This window comes from Equus asinus, chromosome 6, assembly GCF_041296235.1.
Source record: "Equus asinus isolate D_3611 breed Donkey chromosome 6, EquAss-T2T_v2, whole genome shotgun sequence".
Taxonomy (NCBI): Eukaryota; Metazoa; Chordata; class Mammalia; order Perissodactyla; family Equidae; genus Equus; species Equus asinus.
The window spans coordinates 45,815,756-45,838,191 of NC_091795.1; the positions used below are offsets into that span (position 1 = coordinate 45,815,756).

The 22,436-nt window shown below is 35.2% G+C and overlaps 1 protein-coding gene across 3 annotated transcripts; it reads right to left on the reverse strand.

Moving 5' to 3' along the window:
• Nucleotides 1-315: 315 nt before the first annotated feature.
• Nucleotides 316-17,289, reverse strand: ETAA1 (ETAA1 activator of ATR kinase). 3 transcript variants are annotated; one of them, XM_014836766.3, is made up of 6 exons: nucleotides 16,919-17,287; nucleotides 15,608-15,736; nucleotides 14,551-14,627; nucleotides 11,319-11,431; nucleotides 9,003-11,059; nucleotides 316-3,714 (listed from the first exon to the last, which is right to left on the reverse strand). In XM_014836766.3, exons 1-6 carry the CDS (start codon nucleotides 17,139-17,141, stop codon nucleotides 3,596-3,598), a joined length of 2,718 nt encoding a protein of 905 aa, XP_014692252.1. In that variant the 5' UTR covers nucleotides 17,142-17,287; the 3' UTR covers nucleotides 316-3,595. The 3 variants fall into 3 exon arrangements, with proteins under 3 accessions (XP_014692252.1, XP_070368128.1, XP_070368129.1); XM_070512027.1 differs by having other exon boundaries at nucleotides 1,147-3,714; nucleotides 15,608-15,732; nucleotides 16,919-17,289; XM_070512028.1 differs by lacking the exon at nucleotides 16,919-17,287 and having other exon boundaries at nucleotides 1,147-3,714; nucleotides 15,613-15,731.
• Between the last annotated feature and the right edge of the window lie 5,147 nt (nucleotides 17,290-22,436).

Consider the following 22,436-nt stretch of genomic DNA (forward strand, 5'->3'; position numbering starts at 1 on the left):
CAATTATCTGAAAAGACCAATACAATACTCCATTTCTCAACTACATATCTGTGTGAGATTGGACTTTCTTCACATACTTTAACCATAACAACATATTGTAACAAATTTAATGCAGAATACCACTATTCTATATAGTGTGCAACTAACCAGAAACCTTAATTTTATTACCTGGATTAGAGTTTTACTAGCAGCTTGAGGTAAGCCATTACATCTTGAACTAGGCAATTAAGTTCTCCCCAACAGGTTTAAGACCAGAACACCAAGAAGTTACTAAAATAGTGAAGTAAAATGACATTTTAAATAGCTATACATTTTATGCATTTCTCTATTTTTTGGTTTAATAGTTCAATGAAAAAAAAAGATGACCTCTATGTGGATTCATATAATCAATAACCACCCACCCACTCACATACACATAAAGTACAGGAGTCACCTATAACAACAATTGGGATTGGAAAAAAATTCTCCTGAGCTATAAAATTAAGCTATAGGATTCTAGTGAGTTTTTTGGTACACATGCCTGAAATGCTACAATTCTTTTTTGTACATACTGATAATTTACATAGACCACTAGTTTTTAGGAATAGTTTCCATGAATGACAATATACTCAATGGTTAAGATCACAATATTTGGAATTAGATTGTTTGGGTTCAAAGTCCAGCTCCAACTTCTTTATAACTGTGTGACCTTGAGAAAGTCACTTAATACACATACTCCAGTTTCCCTATTTTTAAAATGGTGATAAAATCATTACTTATGGGATTATTTTGAGAAATAAATGAGATAACGTAAATTTCTTAAAACCATGCATGGTAAATAAAACATTTAGCAACCGTTAAATAAGTTTAGCAATTACAATTTTTTTTGAACCCTGTACCACTAGATGTACTCATTTATGAAGTCTAAGGGAAGCACAAGGACCCAAGTATGTTGTTTTGTTTTTGAGTCCCACAAGTGATTTTGTTCACCACATCCCAGCAAGAATTGAAAACCATGGTCAGACTTTAGATAAATTATCACTCAGATTAATCAGTATTAGGTTAAATTTAAACTGTTCTTGGAAACATCTTCCAATCCCGAAGCTCAGCGAATGAGAGTCAAATTGCTTCAAGTAGGGCAAGGAAGAATCTCTGCCATTACAATTTGTCTCAATTCATTCAACATTTAATAAGTAACCACTGAATATCAGTATCAGGTAGACAGAGATAAGTAATGTACCTCTGTTCTCAGGAACTTAAACATTTGTGATAATAGAGTATAATGATATAAGCAGTGTTTCTCAAAGTGTGGTACATGCCTGCCCACCACTGACTGTATCTGTAACATACAACCCAAGTTTTCCTGAGATTGGGGTTGCACATCTGCAGCAAGAAAGAATAATGATAGACAGGCTCTACTCTGCAGATTTTCCTGTAATAATGGCATTATTAGCATCAGTTTTTCTGCAGCCAGCCTGAGATACATAAACAGCAGCAGAGCTTGAGCTGGAATAGAACTGCCAGGGCTACCAATTACTCCTTCCCTGTGTGGAAAGAGATTCCAGAGAGACTGGAAAGAGACACTATCTAGACAGAGAAACTATCTACACCTCTGCATGCTCATTCATGGTCCACTCAATGCCTGCTGTTTCCAACAACAGGAAAGGGAAGAAGAATCAGGATAGGAAGGCAGAGTGTGAACAGCAGGAGTAATCCTAGAAACTCAATTATGTTCAGGTTCAGATGTGCTGGGCCAATAGTCCACCCAACATTCACAAGTACTATAAAGTATCCTTTTAAAGAGAAAGAGGTCACTTTAAGACAACTATTAAATAAACAGCAGTATAGGCTATATGAGAATATGGCAAAATGAGAAGTTTTAGAAATATTACTAGAACTGAATAATGAATTGCCCCATGAAAGATGCAAGAAATAAGTACCACCATGATCAGAGAGAAGAAGTCAATTCCAGTGAGGATGGTCAGGTATGAGTTTCAGAGAAGCTGAGACGTATTAGGCTGAGTCTTAATGAATGGACAGAACAGGCTAAAGGCACTCTGGAAGAAGCAAGTGGCAGGTAGGGAAGAGCTTAAGCAAAGGTAGACATACCCAAAGCATAGTAAGAACACAGTGAACTCACTTTAGAAAAAGATAAAGATTCTCAGTTCTTCATTGTCTTACATATAAAACTTACCTGTATTTATTTAGGTTCTTTATTATCTATTCTTAGACAAATAATAAAGGTTGCCTGGAATGTGTTATTTCACTGTATATATGAAAATGCAGTATTCAAAATGATATATCTCTATATGGCAATACCTTAAAATGCATTAATTATTTTGATATTATCATAGCTCTAAGATACCTGAATAGTGGTGAACACCCTAATAGGTATTTCACATCTATAACTTTTGTCAGGTCTCTTAAAGCCATTTGGGATGAATAAAGCATCCTTACTGCCCTTATGCTCTCTAAGATTTTTACTTCTGGCTTAGCAAATTCCAAACAGGCAAAAAGAAAAAGGAGCAATAGGATGAACAAATTACTAAAATCAGGAAATTAATCAAGGTAAAATTACATAGTTATAGGAAAACTGAAAATAGAAGATTCTCATTTTTATATCCTGGAATGATTAATTCTTTAATACAAGAAACAATGAGCATTATTATTAAACAGTCCTTAAGGTAATTTTAGTTACATTTTTTGTTTTATACTATAAAATAATTAATACTCCCACAAACAAGTTATTTTATGTGCTAATTAATACCCTGAAGCAAATGAAACAATTGTCAAAGTATCCATTAGAATGAAAAAAATTCTAATCCTAGCACAGCTTTAACTTGCCTTGTGACTTTCAGAATAACAGTATTCATTTCTCACCTATACAAGAAAGAAGCTGAACCAGATGATATCTAAAGTTTCTCACAGTTCTAAGTGTTGATGATGTTACATTACTTATATAGCCAATCCACTTTCTTTTTTCTAAACCAAACTTCTTAAATCAGCATTTTCCCTAAAAATGGTGGAAACTTTCCAAAATGTATCATGTTTTAGAAAATTAAAATTCAAATATATTTCAGACTAGGAATTGAAAATAGTAATTTCCTTACAAATAAATTGAAGTACTTTATTTCCTACCAACCATGTTCCTAAGAATATGGAAGTATTAATTAAAATTTAGAAATGTATAAAAACTTCAAGGAACTGCTACTGAAAGTAAAACTATTACAAAAAGTCTCTATTAACTTAGTAAGTCGAAGCTTTGTAATAGGAAAAGATTTATTACAATAAAAGTTACATAGATTACCTATTTTTTGATGATCCTCTGTCACAGTATTTAAAAATGTAACTATTTTCCTGTGTATAATTTTACCACATAATTGCTAACTTTGCAGAATTTCCAAAACTTATACGCAATTACTTTCACACACATCTCCAAGGAAAGGTTTCACTGACTACTGCAAACACTGATTTAGCAAATAAAGTAGAAGTCCATGCTTTATAACTCAGCATTAAATTTCTCATAGAGAAACTAAGAAAAAATATTTTCTATCATAGATAGTTATCAACTGTCTTTGTTAAGTCCTCCACCTAATATTTCATTAAAGAAATCAAGTTAAGTGGGAGCTGCCTTTACAGATGATGCCTGTGATCTGGCCATTCTTCGAACCAGTGCTTCTTGTCTTTTTCTCTTAATTTCTTCAGGAGAATACCTTCTATTTTTCTCTTCTTCCTCTAAAAATTAAACAAAATATAAATATTAGTTTTATAGACTATGAAATCATTCTGAATATGAGTCTTCATTTTTACTTGTTTATTGCCCAGATTTGCCACATTGGTTTGGCCATTAAATCACACTAAATTACTGCATGTAAGATTCCAAGTACAGATATAACGCTCTAACCCAGAAAGAAATCAAGCACTGACCACTTTGTCTCCATTTGATGCACTCTTTTCACAGTGTGATAAAATTCATTGTATTACAAACTGTACATTTTGACTACCCAGCAAATAATTCTTCTGAACAATGACATCTAATTTATACAACTGACAAATGAATACATTTTAAAAACAAACTGGGATTTTAAATGTTGTATAAACTTTAATACAAAAGGAGTCAAAATATAACTAATTAAATTAGATACCAATATAGTATTTTTACTATAAGATAAGCTATATTAAAATCACACCTACTTTTTTCCTCTATAAAGCTCCAAGATTTTCATTTCAGCCACTTAGGAAAAATTAAACTAGAGTGATAGAGTGAAATCTATCATGTCAACAAATGTGTAACTTACTGTTAGACATTATATTTTTATTTTGAGAACACATTTTACTTAAACATTAGAAGATTATTTCAAATAGCAGAATATTTGAATAAAATCAATTTGAATATCTTTTTAATACATAAAAATGCAAAGCATTCTGACATTTTTTTTTCCCAAGGAAGATTAGCCCTGAGCTAACTGCTGCCAATCCTCCTCTTTTTGCTGAGGAAGGCTGGCCCTGAGCTAACATCTGTGCCCATCTTCCTCTACTTTATATGTAGGACGCCTACCACAGCATGGCTTGCCACATAGTGCCATGTCCGCACCCGGGATCCGAACCAGCAAACCCCGGGCCACCAAAGTGGAATGTGCACACTTAACCACTGCGCCACCAGGCCAGTCCCCGATATATTCTTACATAGCACATGTTAGTGTGTATCTTAGATAAACATACTGTAAAATAAACGTTTTGTAAATTAAATGAAAATAAGAAAGTGCAGTTTTAATAAAGCCTGCAATTCTACCTCTGCCAAAATACCAAATTCTAATAAAATGAATTTCAGTTAAGTCACTTTGAGCTAAAATTATTAGATTATCCATATAATGCTAATAAGAATCAAAGTTCGAAATTAGCAAACCTATTTCTTCACTTCAATGTTGTTTTAAAAATTAAGATCATCACCGCAATATATATTTAAGTGATCTTGTGTTGGTAAAACTGTTTATCTTGTAAATTCTGCCTTTCAGAGAAGAGAATAAGAACCCACAGTACTGTCAGCAGAGCAATATTATTTACAGTGACATCCAGACAAATGTTCAGAATTTATTTGTTATAAGACATTTCTCTTGCTAACTAAGGGAGATATTTGCCCAAAATATATCATCAGTCTGTCTCCCCTTCCTTACTTGGTATAATCAGAAATGAGAGTGGGTGTTGAAGGCAAGAGAGCTATAATTTGAATAAATTCCCCAGATGATTCTGATGCCTTTTATTTCCTAAATTAATTATCTCACAGACTGTAGCTATTTTTTCTTACAGAAAGATACAAGATATTTCATAATTAGCTTGACTATCTAATATTTTAGTCTCAAAGCTGAGAAACACAAACTCAGAATACACACAAACACAGTTTATATTCAATTGACCATAAGTTTGGAAGAAAAACAGGTTAATAATCCGTGATGGCAGAAAAGAACACAGCTCCCTAAAATTGGCCTTACAATTGGCTTGCTGATATTCTGGAAAATAACTTTCAATGATATAATAAAGTCACACCATGAAAGTTTGACTTAAGAGTCATCCATTTCTCCCATCAGCCTTTCTTTAACTCAATCCGCAATAAAAATACATGGCAAAGTCTCAAACTATTGCAAGGTACAAAGCAAGAGTTGCTCTTCTTAATCTTTACCCTAAAGCAGGGGTCAGCAGTTTTTTTTCCCTGTAAAGGGTCAGAAAGTAAATACGTTAACCTTTGAGGGTCATATGCTCTCTCATTGTAACTGCTCAACTCTGTCACTCTAGCATAAAAACAGCCCCAGATGATACATAAACAAACAAATGTGTTAAAATAGAATGTTGTTTATGGACAATAAAATTTGAATTCCATATAATTTTCAAAAGTCATGAAATATTCTTTTGATTTTTTCAGCCATTTAAAATGTAAAAACCATCTTAGTGTGCTGGCTGTACAAAAAACAGGCAATAGGCTGGATTTGGACAGGCCATGGTTTGCCAAACCCTACATCAAAGCAATGAGGTAGTTAAATGGGTTTTGTTTCAAAGACATTCCCTGGAGAGCAGCTTGATTGCTACATACCAATGCAAAAGGAAGTGGAAACAATAGAAAATATCAACAAGGTTAATATTAATTAGAAAATTAAGTACTGTCAATAAACTTAAGGGAAAAATTGATAAAGTTAGTTGAAAGGCAGATCATCCATCCAGAAAAAATGCAGACAGGAGAGCAGACAGGAGTTTTGGGGAAACTCAAATATTCCAGAGGGTTTAATGGAGTTGTAACTATATGTAAATAAATTCACGTTGGAAGTATAGTTCAATTAATTAGACGTATTTAAATATATAAATTTAAATATTTAAAATTATTAGAGATGGACAACAATATTTAAAGTTTCAAAATATCTAATTTGGGCTGTAATGTAGAGAAATACTCATTGTCAGTGTTGACAAGAATATAAACCGATATACCTTTTTGGGAAGATTTGGCAATATCCATCAAAATTCAAAACATTCTCTTATACCAATTTTTCAGTAATTAATAGATACAAGTGCATGAGCATGCAGAAATTTACATAGAAGGATATTCACTGGAGGATTGTTTATAACACAAAAAACTGCAACCAAACTAAACTTCCATCAATAAAGTTAAATAAATTATGGCGCATACATATAATAACATAATTTGTAGTCATTAAAAGGACTGAAGCAAAACTATATGTACTAACAGGAAAAAAGAACTATAATATATTAAGTGAAGGTAAAACCAATTTGCCAAATAGTGGGTATATAGTATATAATTCTATCTATTTAAATAAATCTACAGGTATACACACACACACGTTTGTATACGCACAGAAAATTCTACACGATGTATTCCAAACTGTTAAGAGTGGCTTCCCCCGAGGAATGGTTGTGAAAAAGGAGAAACAGAGGACTTAACTTTTTACTTCAAATTAATCTATATTGTTTTCTTTATTTCTTTTTAAACAACCAGCATAGTCCTGTTATAAGCTACCAAAAAGGTGGGAGGGGTCATTTAAATAGGAAAGTTCTAGCAGTAATGCCAATAAAGCATCATCTAGAATCTAAACATTAAACAATAATCTAATGTTAAAAGAAACTAAAAACTCCCTCACCATATTAGCATTGATCTACATAACAGATAAGAATCCTAATGTTAGCTCCAAGTGAGGGAAACTGGTTAAGAAAATCCATAATTACAAGCTAGAATAGTAAGTGCTGTAACAGAAGTTAGCACTAGGTATTGGAGAAACCCAGAGAAAGTGACTCTACATCATTCGGGGTGGTTAGAAATACAGTGTGTTTTAAAGACAAATGGAAAATGGCCAGGCAGATCTGGTGTGTGCATATGGGGGCACTATGTTTCTGGTGAAGGCAACAGCATCTGCAAGGGATGAGGCTGCGAGAAAACACTATGCATAAGAAGCACAAGTAGTTATGCCAGACATATTCCCTTTTAAAAAATATTACAGTACCAGGGAATAACAGACTTTTCACATTATATCGTACAATGTTTATTCAAATATTTATTTATTTATTTACTTTTTGGTGAGAAAAGATTGGCCCTGAGCTAACATCTGTTGCCAATCTTCCTCTTTTTTTTGCTTGAGGAAGATTGTCCCTGAGCTAACATCTGTACCAATCTTCTCCAATTTGTATGTAGGATGCCGTCACAGAATGGCGAGTGGTGTGTAGGTCTGCATCTGGGATGCAAACCCGCAAACCCCAGGCCACTGAAGAAGAGCATGCAAACTTAACCACTATGCTACCAGGCTGGCCACTCAAATATTTATTAAACATCTAGTAGGTGGCAGATGCCCTGGCAGGCCTAGGTATTCTCTAAAAAGACAGACAATAATCAATATTTAATTGAAAATTGTAATAAAGGAAATGAAGGAAATAAGAGAGATAATGGAAATAACATGGAAAAGACCTACTTACAGATTGTTCAAGGAAGAACTCTATGAGAGGGTACTACTTAAACTGAGACCTAAGGATAAACAGATACCAACCAAAGGGTTGGAGTGGGGGTCAAATGTTGGGAAGGAGCAATCATAGTTGGGAATAGCCTAGTCCAAGCTTCTGAACCAGGAAAGAATCTATTCTGTTTGAGGAACTGAAACACAGCTGGTATCCCTGAAGCTTAGTAGGTAAGGGAAAAAAGGCAGGTTAAGGAGAGATATTCCAGGGCCTTGTAGATCATAGCGTAAAGTAAGGATCTTATTTGAAATATTATGGGCATCCATTGAAAGTTATGCTTAAGCACTGAAATGCCATGTTCACCTATTTGTTTTTAAAAGATTCTTCTGCTATTTGGAGACTAGAATTGAAAGGAGGCAGGTAAAAAAACTGTGGTAGTCTAGTCAAAATATTGGCTTGGATAAGAGTGAGAGCAGCAGAGTGAGAAAAATGGTTTTGAGATAGAAGCAACTGAACTTGTTGATAGAAAGGAGAAGCGGGGAAAGGAGGAATTAGAAGAATCAAAGACGACAGGCTGTACCCAGTAAATTAAAATTCTAACCATCACAACTTTTATAGCAGATACTATATTAGCAAAAGTGTCTAATTAGAATGCTCTAAATTTTCAAATACTGTTCACCTCAATGTTCCACTAAACACAGGATTACGATTATTCAAGTTTTAAAACAATGAGATATTTAGTAAATATACACAATCTCACAGTGCAATACATATATCTAAAAGTATGATTTTCCAGGAAATAACAGAAAACATTCAACAAATAATACTGAGTGCCTACTATATGCTAGTCATTGCATTAAACATTGGGAAAGAATTCAATGTGGTCTTGTGAAAACATAAATCACCCACTCTTTGTATATTCCAGCATAATTATTTGTAAGAACCACTTTAAGCATTCTAGTTAAACATCATAGAATAGTATTTACCTTATATGTTAAACAAATTCAATACAACAAATAACTAGTTCGGCTATTTTCCAACATAATACTTTTCAACGAAAATTATTACATACAAACCTTTTGAAGGTTGTCTCAAAGATTCAGAAAGTTTCACCAAAGATTGCGGTTGAACAGCCTTCCCACATAATGGGATGCCAGGAGTATTATTTTTCTCCAAATCCTGTTTAATTTTGGTATCAGAAATACTTCCTGTTACACAATTTTCATTAATCTGGGAACAAATCTGAGAATTTTCCATCTTTGTAAACGTATACTTAGAAAATCTAACTGTCCTGTTAAGGTCACTCTGCGCTTCATCTGTTATGGTCCTATGGGATAGATGCTTAGAACTCAATTTCTTCTTACAAGTAGCAGTTTCTGTAGTCATATGATCTGAACTCACATTGAAACTTGAACCTCCTGCAAGAATTGATTTGGAACCATTCACTTGTATTGGAACATCTGTGTTATTCCAAGAGACATGGAGATTATTGGCCTGACAATTCAAGTTCTTAGGGTATATAGTCAAATTTGTCGTAGCACCCAGAAAACCTGGAGAATTTCCAAAAATTTCCCTTTTCTCCATTTTCATTGATTTATTTATTTGTGAATTATTTGTCGATGAAGACATATGCACTGAAATGCTATTCAGATTCAAATGCTTCCGTTGCATCAACTGGCTCCTTTGTTTAGATGTAGTAAACATGTTTTTGGCTCCGTGTGTGGAACTATTATTGATCTCAAGTATACTTTCTGATGTCTTGCTGTCTCTTCTAATGTCTTGTTGCTGAGTTAGTCTTTCAACATCATCACACGCTTGGTATAATAAATCATCATCTACATCATCTGCTTCCCAGGTATTCTCTAATTGGTGACATGCTTTAACAATTTCATTGGCAAATGATGGATCACTCCAATCATCAAAGAAAGAATCTAACTTGGATGCATTAGTCTGATTTGGGTTATGAACACTGGTTTCATTGTCCAAAGCTGCAGAGCCAAAAGGATCTATAGTAGCAGGTGCTTTAAAAGACTGATTAAAAATGGCCTGATTTTTTTGTTCATTAGAATATCCTGTGTTCAAAGTAGACTTTTTTTCAGAAGCATTTACATTAGAAGGAAATTTAGTATGAATATCTTCCTTGACTTTTGTCAGATCAAATGCAGCTGCACAATCTTGCATTTTGTCTTGAACAACAATTTTATTGAAAGATTTCTCAAATTTCATTTTATTTCCAGTGGATGGTAATTTGTTTGGTTTACCATTTGGATCTGGCAAAAATCTATATTTTCCAGCATCTATTAATTCACTGTTATGTGTCTTTGAAGGAAGATCTTGTAAAATTTTTGAATCTTTTAATCTGGCATCTAGACTTGAATTAGTTCTTGACTTACTTTTATCATTTTTATTGTTAAAGGTACAAATTCCTCTTCGATCAACAATTTGGGTTGTTTTAGAAGCAGGGAAAAGTTCAGACATTTCGCCATTTTGCATAACAAAAAGTTCATTACTTAATAAGTTTTCCCAATCATCCTCAAAATCACTGGTAGCAAAGGCATCAAGGTGCTTATTAAAAGCTTCCGGTTCCTTAGTACTGGAAGTCGCACATGATTTTGTCATTCCAGGATTATCTACTTGACAAGAAAGCGATCCTGGGGTTTTATTTGGCAGTTTTTCAGTGACCTGAGTTTCGTTAGTAATGATTTTCTCCTCTTTCAAAACACTCTTCTTTCCAAAGGTGGTATTACTGATGTTCAAAAAAGTATCTGACAGATCTTGGCTTATCTGTCCGCTACATTTCTGAGTAGAACCATCAAAAATGGCATTAAAGGCTGCTTCAGCATTTTGGTCAAATGGCTTCTGACTGCTATTTTGATCATTTACCACAGGTATCTTGGTGTTTTCGTTCACTGGCTTCCTTATTATAGCATTATCGATCTCAAGAACTCTATCATGGAATAACTGCATCTGTACATTATCTTCATAATTATTTAAAGTCTCTGTTTCTGAAATCATCTGGATAAAATCATGATTTCTCTTGTTTTGCTCTTGAATCACATCTAGCTCTTCCATATTTTTATCAAATTGCTTAGCCAATTTCATAAGTTCTTCCTCTCGACTTTGTATTTTTAACCTATTAAACAAATATTTTAAAATTATAACTAAGAAAAGTTCCGAGTCATTATAAATATTCAATTGGTATTTAACATATTTTAATACGTTAAACTTGAAAATTTTATCTTACGTTATAATTATTTTGTCCAAAACTTTACATGTCAAAACCAAGGAAAATAATTTATAACCATTTTGATATATTCACAAAACCAAAATAGGATATTACTAAAAATATTTACTTCACTGAATGTCAGAAAAGCTGAAAAGTTTGAGCTTACTTTGTGCAGCTGATTTTTGCTCTTGATTTTCCTTTTGCAACATTAGGAGTGCAAGGAATGGCAGTTTCACCAATCCACATGCCCAGCATGGAGTTTGCTGCTGGTTTTTCATCCTTTGGCAAAAGAGGAAAAAAAGAGGTTTAAAAGCAAAAGGATAAAAAAAAGAAGAAGAAAAGAAAAAGAAAACTTCAATTAAGTTGAATTATTTTCCTAAAGCAATAAATTCTGGTACAGTGATAATTACTAAACAAACTCCCAAACGATGAGAAGTTGAAAGATGGCAATAATAAATTGCAAGAAGTGATTTATTTAAGCTTCAGGGAACAAAAACATTTAAAATTGGGAATTTCTTATTTTCAAAAAGTTATAAGAATTTAATTAATTAACAAATATACATTTAATAGTAAAAGCACGTTTTTATCAAAAGAAAACTGATCAACTTATTTCAGCTGTCATAAGATATTCATAAAAATAAACATTAGTATCAGAAATAAACTGTGTAGCAGAAATCATCGAATTAAGAATAGAAATACATATGGAATTCTTTCTGTATTACCTGATTCTCCAAATTTTCCCTATGCCCATTATAATCATTACCTAAAGTTGGACAATCCATGTTGACCTGAATTGAGAACACTGAGAATTAAGGTCAGGCCTGAGTTAGAGGATAAGTGCAAGGTCAGAACTGATGCTAAGAATAAGGTAGGGATAAGAACAAAAATAAGTAGTGAGAGCAAAAAGAGAAGTTTAACCATTGTATAAAGGAGAGGAAAAAGTCATTTCAGTCCTGGATATTTTTGCTATGCTTTTCAGTCACTTGATCATACAAAAAATTAGAGAATGAGCTCATGCATGAGTTACAAACCAAACCAACAAATCAAATAGGTTATCATTTTCTACTCTATTTTTATAGTACTACAATGAACATAAATAACTATCACATGAGGTAAAACTAATCTTTTCACTAGATTACAGGTTACTTGAAGGTAAGGACTATTCTTAAGATAGTTCAGCATCTAGCAAAATTCTGGGCATAAAGATGTCAGTTCATGTTTATTTACTAGAAGGTTTAGGTGAAAAGCTCCCTACAACTTGGTACTTTAAAATCCTCAATCAACAAGCAGTTTTCTGAGATGTCCAGTTGAATCTAGTAGATTTTAGCTTCATGAAATACTCAAGTCAACCAAAAATTTCACTTTCAGACGCAATATATATTTTCCTTTTTATTTCAATAACAATATTGAATTTAGGGAAAATAACATTCTTAAAGATTTAATGATGGACTTTTTGTCCATTTACAAGTAATTTTAAATTCATTCAAATTTTATAAAAGTATGACAACTTTATAATTTTTTATATATGTGTGTGTGTATATATATATATGTGTGTGTCCTATATATGTTTTTACACTATTTATAAGTGTTAATATTTAAAAAAATTTCTTCATTAATAATTTCATAATTTATTGATTCCCAACTATAATCCAGGTGCTGTACAAGGTATCTAAACACACTACTTCATTTAATCCTAAAGAGCATACTGTATAGAGATGTTTAAAAATGGTGGGAAAATATACACCATCTTCCCCAAAAAATACTGTATGAAAGGTATCCCTAAAGAAAGAAATGACTGTCCAATGAAAACAAAAGTGTGTATTTAATAAAGAATGTGATCCCTGAAAATATTAAGGTGACTTAACTATTTGAGGGGGATAAGTCACTTAAAAATAAACATGAATACGTCATTCTGAGAACACGACAAGCTTTAAAAAACACCTCAAAACTACCAAAGATTTATATGCTTTAAAAGTGTTCAGTTGAAAAGGGTAACATTTAAAAGCAACTAATTTCCTTGTATTTATTCTTATACACAAGTTACCACTTGCATACTGTTGCCATTTCTTTATGTGAGCTTTTATTTCTAGCCCACTTAGGTAAAGGGTCCAATAATTTACTCAACTGTTATCTTTTTATCGCTATTTAGGCTGGCCAGCCCAAACACATTTTATTATGCTTCTTTCATGTGAAACCCACAATTAATGAAGATCTATTGTTAACTTATGAAGTAAGTAGTAGTATGGCATAAACGCTATTTAACTAATGAACCATTTGTAAAATGAGTTTCTATGACATGCCAAAGATGGAATGCAGAGCTAGTAGCAACAGAGTTGTTTTGACTGTGCTAATTGTAATTTCAGATATTTTACAGCCACTAAAAAAAATGTTATTTCCTGTCTCCTCTACCAGGATGCCAGTGATTCCTCATAACCACATTTTGGCCAGTGCCAGCCATTGTTTATGGTCAACACATAGTCGCTATCCAAGCACATGTCAAGGAAAAACACCATACATCCTACAGAGAAGATAGTGAGCAAAAAGTGGATGTTTTCTGGATTTAAATGTTATTAAATAAGAAAAAGAGAAAGAAAAGTAAAGAAGTTCAGAACAGAGGCTGACTTACATTTATATTTATATTTCACTCAAGCAGTACAAGTGAAATAAACTTTCGAAGATGGTTCTATTACAGCAAATAATTTAACTATCATAATTAACTTTAAAATAACCTCACATTTATAGTGCTCTATACTTTACAAAGCACTTTTATCCTAACTGAATCCTCATAATAATCCAATCAAAAGGGCAAGACAAGCAATACCTCCAGTTTATGACTGAATAAACTGAAGTTCTAAGAGATTATGTGACTTGTTTGGGGTCACCCAACACATGAGGCCAACTGAGAACTAACTCCAAATGCAAAGTTCCTTCCACCTTTATAAGCATTTCTTGATGATCTTCTCAGTCAGTAAGTATTAAGACGAGCAGTTTCAATGGGGAAAAGGTGTGCTATAGACAGTAAACAAATACCAATCACAAATAACTGAAAAGTTCACATTTTTATTGACTATTATTTTAGTAACTTGAAAAATGGTGCCATATACTGTTAAACAACATGAAAGACAAAAGAAACACAAAGCTCTAGTCAAAAATCATCACTCCAAAAAAATTAAAATAAGACATATGCCTAGAAAAATATATATTACCAATTACACATTATGTTCCTTTCTTTGAAAGATGCATTTCAGTAGTAGAAAAGGTAAAAGTAATCTGCTGCTCTATCTTTGGAAAAGAGAATAGTAAAAGACAAAATATTTTTCATAGAAAAAAAACCATACAAGGATTTGGGGCACATTTTTCACTGTTTTAAAATAAACTATAAAACTAGTGATATTTACCTGAGGAGCAATACGACTAACAATATGTGAGATCTCATCGCTATCTGTGGTGTAAATCTGTTTTTTTCTTCCTTTACCTAAAGAAATAAAGACGTTTCTATAAAAATCATAAACAAAAAAAACACAATTTTTAAAAGTAGCAGTCACTTCTTAGAAAACAATTTTAATTAGCACAGCTTAGATCAGTATGCACTCTGACATCACATGCCTATCACAGCAATACAATCACACAAGGTTCTCAAAAAACATCTGCTGTATTAAAGGTCCTGATGTCGTCAGAGAAATGCAAATCAAAATTACACTAAGATACCACATTCAGACCCATTAGATTGGTATAACCAAGACAAAAAATAACAAATGTTGGAGAGGTTGTGGAGAAAAGGGAACCCTCATACACTGCTGGTGGGAATGCAAACTGGTGCAGCCGCTGCGGAAAACAGTATGGAGATTCCTCAAAAAACTAAAAATAGAACTACCATACGATCCAGCTATCCCACTACTGGCTATCGATCCAAAGAACTTGAAATCAACAATTCAAAGAGACTTATACATCCCTGTATTCCTTGCAGCATTATGCACAATAGCTAAGACTTGGAAGCAACCCAAGTGCCCATGACTGATGACTGCACAAAGACAATATGGTGTAAATATACAATGGAATACTACTCAGCCATAAAAAAGACAAAATTGTCCCATTTGCAACATCATGGATGGACCTTGAGGGTATTATGTTACGCGAAATAAGCCAGAGAAAGACAAACACTGTATGATTTCACTCATATGTGGAAGATAAACTAACACATGCACAAAGAGAACTATTTAGTGGTTACCAGGGGGAAGGAGGGTGGAGGGTAGGCACAAAGGGTGAAGGGGCACATATATATGGTGACTGACAAATAATACTGTACAACTGAAATTTCACAATGTTATAAACTGTGACGACCTCAATAAAAATTTTTTAAAAAAGTTCCCGATGTTGTTACCTCAGCAGTTCTACAGCTAGATCCTAATCATTTATGAAATATTTAACCAGATAAAAATGTTAATAACAAATTACCTAACTGCTTTGTCATTGGAGAATTTTGATCCCAAAAGATATCATTCTGTCCATCTGGATCATTAGGAGAACTGAAGGTAGATGACAATAAATCCATTCTGAGCAATCGCTTTGGTGTTTCATATCTTTCTACATAAAATGAGATTAAAATAACAATTGTTGCATTTTAAAGTTTTACTTACTTCATCATACCCCCAAGTCAAATAGTAGCTTACACCAAACTACTTTTTATAGTCCAATTATAAGACTCTCTCCCAGAGATGGCTATATTACTTTAACCACAATTGAAATGTTTGCTTCACATAAAAATCCTTGTAATACTTCACAAATGTGACACTGTAACTAGCAAATTAAAATAGACAATCTAGTAACTCTATGAATGTATAATACGGTATAACCTAGCCAGTCTATTCATTACCACTAGAACTTGGCAGCTTTGGGAACCACCTGTAATTTATCGATAGATTTCAAAAATCAAAAGGGTCCCAACAGCAACTTGAGTAAAAAATCTAGTTTATCCCCCTTTCACCCACTCTAGCAACTTACACTAATTACTTCAAAAGGCTTTAGTAGTGATCATCCATTTCTTAGGAAGTTTTGTCTAGTACCATTTTTAAATTTCTACAAAGATTTATTTTTGTTCATTCCGGAATTGCTTTAGGGGAGTAAACTAAAGACAAGTAAAGTAACAAAAGCTGTATTTTAAGAACATGTTCTAGAAAAGACCTTTTGTAAGAGTTTCTGTTCCTACCAGGATTTACTAAAACTTTTAAAACAGAACACCCCAAGTTGATCAGAAGGAAATATTCAGGTGCACTCGGGTTCCTACTCTTAGGAACTTCCGATTTTACTCATCAGGTGAGACAACACCACGGATTTGAAGATGCAGACAGCTGGAGCTTGTCCTACAGGCCCTTCTCTATAGCAACTCAGAGCACACGGTGTCAGGGAAATAAGTGCCCAGGGAACGAGTCAGCGGAAGGCCTCAGCGCTATCACGGTTCTCCTCGCCCGGCCGCCACTGAGGCCCGGAGGCGCAGCCGAGCTAGGCGCCGCCCTCCCCAGACAGGTAAACCACACGACCCACTCCTGTGGCTGGGGCGGCAAGTGGGCGGTCAGACCTAACGGGGCGACGCTCAGACTCAGGGACCAACGCCTCGGGGGGAGTGGTGCCGGATTATTTTTGGATCACGAGGGGAGAAGCCCAGAGAGGAGCGCACTCAGACTCCACCCCCTACCCCCGCCCAGCCTGCCCGCGGGGCCGTGGGGCTGCAGCTCCGAGGCCCGCAGAGGCCGCGCAGACCCGCCTCACCCTCGGGGTGACTTTTACTGCACGCAGCGGCTGCCGGAGGCTGCTCCTGCTGCGGCCGGGCCCGTGGCGGCCCCTCTCCGACCCCGCCGAGCCCCGAGCCGCGGGCCGCCCTCAGCCGTCTCTTCCGTGGCTCGACCACTGAGCTGCATTCCTCGGCCGCCGCCGCCGTCCGCGGCGGGTTCTTCAGGCCAGGGCTGTCTCCATGTTTCCTTCGCCGACTCATTGCCTAGGACCCCCTCCACCAGCCGCTTCTCCTTTCACATTTTGCCACAGGCAGATGGGTAAGGCAGTGGAACTATAAGCAGGATCCCGCGCCAACGGCCGCCGCCATTTTGGCCGGTAGGGGCGCTCCTAAGGGCGGCCGCTGACTGGCTGTGTCCGGACGAGGGGCGGAGCGATCAGGGTGCCGGCGGCGCGCGCTTACGCAGCCCGCACCGCGCCTGCTCGGCCCTGCTCAGACTCTCCGGCTTTGAAAGTGACAGCCAGGGCTAGTGGTCTGGCCTCCACAGCTGAGAGTGAGAGTATGTGAGGTGGAAAGAAAATTGAATCCACTGGCATTTTTTTAAACTGAATTTACAATTAGAATTACACTCTACTACGATTCAGGTTATTGTGGGTATTGGTAGTTTTTAAGAAGAGAAAGTAAGGTACAGATTAGGAAGAAGAAATAAAACTTTTTCATAAATGATATGTGCATAGAAAAATCCAAAAATAGGAGAAGTTATTCATAAATTTATTAAACAGTTACTGATACAAAGTCAACAAAGATCAATTGTTTCAGTAGATTAGTAACAAATGTAACATTGACGTTTTAAAGAAATGATTTATAATAGCATACAAGATATCAAATAACTAAGAATAAATTTCACCAAAGATTGCAACACCTCTACAGAGAGAAATACGAAATAGGTTTGAAAGAAATTGAAGACCTAAATAAATGGAAGATTATACCATGTTCATGGGTTGCAAGACAATTTTGTTACAATGTCTGTTCTTCCCAAATTGCTCTATAGGTTCAATGCAAATCCATTCACAATTGCAGTAGGGGTGTGTGTGTAATATAACAAGTTTATTTTAAAATGTACATAGATATGCAAGGGGCTGAAAATATCCAAGAAACTCTTGAAGCTCTCTTTTTGAATAGTAGAATTGGATATCTATCAGGTATCAAGACTTTCAAATTTATGATAATTAAGATAGTGTGGCAATGGTGAAAATAGACAAACAGATAAAAGAAACAAAATAGCTCAAAATCAGACTTTTAAATAAATGGACACTTGATTTAAGACAAAGATGACCCTCCTGAGCAGTGGGAAAAGGACTTTTTGATAATAAATACTACGTGGTCAATTTGATACTCTCATGGAAAGACAACTTATAAGAAAGGCAACTTATACCTCAAACCATATCCCCAAATTAAGTGCAAATTGTTTATATGTTTAATGATGAAGATAAAATAATTAACATTCTAAAAGATGATAGAAATTATCTTCATGACAGGTAACTAATTTTAAATTGAAAAAAGATCACCAACTATAAGAAATAATTATACATTTGACTGCATTAAATTGATACCTTGAGAACTTCTGTCCTTCTGAAGACAACACTAAAGAGAATGGAAAGCAAGTCATAGATTGGGAGAAAATATTTACAAGATACAAGATTAAGGGCCCACACATAAAATATATGAAGAACTGATATAAATCAGTAAGAAAATGATTGACCACCAATAAGAAAAATGGGTCATGGGGCCGGCCCCATGGCGGAGTGGTTAAGTTCGAGCGCTCTGCTTTGGCGGCCCAGGGTTTTGCCAGTTGGAATCCTGGGCATGGACATGGCACCACTCATCAAGCCATGCTGAGGTGGCATCCCACATGCCACAACTGGAAGGACTCACAACTGAAAATACACTTCTATGTACCGGGGGGCTTTGGGAGAAAAATAAAATCTTTAAAACAACAAAAAGTAAAGAAAAGTGGGTCATATACTTTAGCAGGCTCTCCAAAAGAAAATCTAAATAATCTACAAACTTGTATAAATGGGCTCAACCTCATTTGTAATGAGGAAAATGAAAATGAAAACCACAATGTGATACTCCTTACACCCATCAGAATGGCTAAAATTAAAAAGACTGATAATAGGGGTATCCAGGAAGTAAATGAGAGATGAGACCACAGCCCCAGGTAAACACCTTGATTGCAGCCTGTGAGAGACCCAGAGCTAGAGGACGCAACGAATGGGAACTGTCACAGGCTCCTGGTGAGAGCATAACTTGGTGCAACCACTTTGGAAAACAATTTTTGATCTAGCAGTGCCACTCCTAGGAATATAACCAATGGAAAGGCATGGACTTATGCATCAAGATACATTTTATGGAAATACTTTTGGCAGTAAAATTTGAAATTACCCCAAACTGGAAACAAACGGAATGCAGTTCAACAGTAGAGTGGGGAAATATGTTGAGCTAAGTTTGCTCAACAAAATGCTACATAGTAGTGAAAGTGATGAACTACAGCTCCTGGCAACTATGTGGAAAAATCTCATACAGTTGAGCGAAAGAGGCCAGACTCCCCATCCTCCCTGCCTCTTCCTTCCCAAGAATACTATATAATTCTATTTGCATAAATTCCAACAGGCAAAATTAACCTATATTGTATAGTAATGTAAGCTTAAATGATAAAATTGTAAAGATAAAGGATGTGGTTACCATAAAAGTCAGGATAATGGTTATTTTGGCAAGGGGGGAAGGGAAAATGATTAGAATGGGATGGGGAGGGGAAGCATCTGATGCGTTGGCTTTGTCCCTTGTCTTATTCTAGTTGCTGATTTTGTAATAATTCATTGAGCTGAACATGTTTTTTGTACTTTTCTGTGTACATGTTATAAAATAAATAAAATAAAATAAAAATGTTTTAAAATTTTAATGTAAGGCAAAAAAATCTTTTGTTTCTGCTGAGGAACTGATATATATCTCTTCTTTGTAATTTCCTCTGTTTTCCTTCTTCAGTTTGGCTGACAGGAATCCTAGAACTAAGTTTGAGGTTCCATTCTAGCAATTATGTGGACTATTGTGAACAAATAATTCCTTTCTTTTTGCTCAGTGCTTAACTTTCTACTAATATTTCCCTTGCCATGACTGTTCTTAATCTACATATTTTAAAACCATTATTTAGTTTTATGTATTTATAACTGGATATGACTGGTAGAGAAGTTACATCTCTTCAAATTCAAATTAACTACTTGAATCTCCAATTGTCTAAATTAACAGGAATACTGTTATTTCTCTCTAGAATCTCTCCCACCTCTCAACTGACCAAGAATCCCAGAAGCAGCAAAAAAAAAAAAAAAAGGTCAATATCCATTATGACATGTTATTAAATAGATGGCATCATAGTTATCTAAAAGACTTAATTTACCCTAAAAAACACCTAACTCACACTTAGGAAATAGTTAAGGTAGTTCGAAGAATTTAATGATGCCTATAGGAGTAATAACCATGTGGTAATGCTTTAGAGCATATTAATGCTGCAAATAAAATAACAATGAATAATTTCCCGTAACTGTCCCAATTCTATAGTGCCCAAGTAACCCTTGTAAAAAGGAACAGCTTGAGCCCAAAGAACAGACGTGTTGTTACCTTAGCATGCCCAGGATGGCTGTAATCTGTAATCATTATGTGGAAGAAGACAATCATAAGTTTTAGCTGGAAAGTTACTTAATTCACACAATCTGTTACAGTTCTAAATGTAGTTCAAATTTACTGTACTTCCTGAGTATAACTCCTGAAATAAGTACAGTACAATTAACTCCTTGATAAAATGTTTTAATAAACAAAAGATAAGTCTTGAAGACATTTGAATGCAATATGATTCAAAACCCCAAAACAGCATTTCCAGGCATTTGAATAATATGTACATATAAGTAAGGTGTAATACAACTAAAATCTTTTTGTGTGTGTGTGAGGAAGATTGGCCCCGAGCTAACATGTGTTGCCAGTCTTCCTCTTTCTGCCTGAGAAAGATTGTCGCTGAGCTAACATTTGTGCCAACCTTCCTCCATTTCATGGGGGATGCTGCCACAGCATGGCTTGACGAAAGGTGCCAGGTCTGTGCCTGGGATCCATACCTGAGAACCCCAGGCTGCCAAAGCAGAGTGCACGAGCCCAACTGCTATGCCACCAAGGCAGCCCCACAACTACACACTTTTTAACAAACCAGAGTTAAACTCTTACTTGTTTTACTTGCAGAAATTATCCATAAGCTTGATGGGGATTAGTAAACAAAAATTGAGACATTGAGAGTCTGTGCTAAGGAGCTTTTTTGTGGAGTGATTGCCTTGTCACTTGCATTACAATGATACTATCTGCTGGATCAGCGGCCAGTTGTGAGAAGTCTTTATTTCAGGAAAAAATATAAAAATCATAATGTGCTATTGTGTAGCACAGTGTATATACAAAGCCTGCCCCAGTACCAAATCTATCAGGATACAATTGACAGAATCTAAACAGGCTACAAAATGAGTAGAGAATTTTTTTACAGTCTTGTTACTATGTTCCTTAAATATACCCCAAAGTACACCTGGTAAGTACTGGGCCCATTTTCTCTCAGTCCTGACCTACTACCACTTATAATTAAAATCACCTACCATGCCTGTCCCTCTCCTGAGGGAATTGCTCCGTCAAGAGCCTCTGCTGCCTAGATGACTTTGGTCCCCTGAGGTGGCCCCAATCAGGTAAAACTGATTGGACTTTGGGAATCAATCCATAGGCTGGCTGTCCACTTCTGAGTGCCACAGAAAGATACATTGAGACAAAGACATTTGGAAGCTATTTTAGGTACACATGGGATAAACTATTGGTAAAAGTTTATCTATAAACTCTTACCTCATTTACATCTAAATCATTTGTTCCCAACAATTATGTTTAGATTACCCATGAAAACATCATGAGACATTAGACAAAATTAGCTGTCATTCTAAGCTATTTCTGCTGACAAACTTGTAACAGGGATAACATGAGCTTATTTCACTAGTAAACCCAGGCTGCATGTCTGCATCATATCCAATGCTGATAACTCAAGACATGTCTATTTTAATCAAACCAAGAAACCTGAAAAAGTTTTCATTCACCAAAGATGGTTTCATGTCATGTTAACTTGAAAGCCATTTGGGTTAGTTTCTTTTACATTTAGCAATAATTTATGTAAGCCCTTACTTTAAGGCAATTAAACGGAGCTCTTAATTTTGGTCGTACCATCTGGAGGTAAAATATCACATGTATATAACATACATATAGACACACATGAACACAAAGGTTGACACAGACAGAGACATTAAATTTTTGTTATGAATCAGTTTCGATACAAAACTCACTAGTTTATGAGAAACATTGGCATGTCAAACAATGGCTCCCAGGTCCTAGAGAAGATGGGAGCAGAAAATCTACATCATGGAGACATAGAGAAAGCAGTCAAGTTTTCTTCAAGTTTCTGGGGTTTGGGGCATATTTGCCGGATCAGTT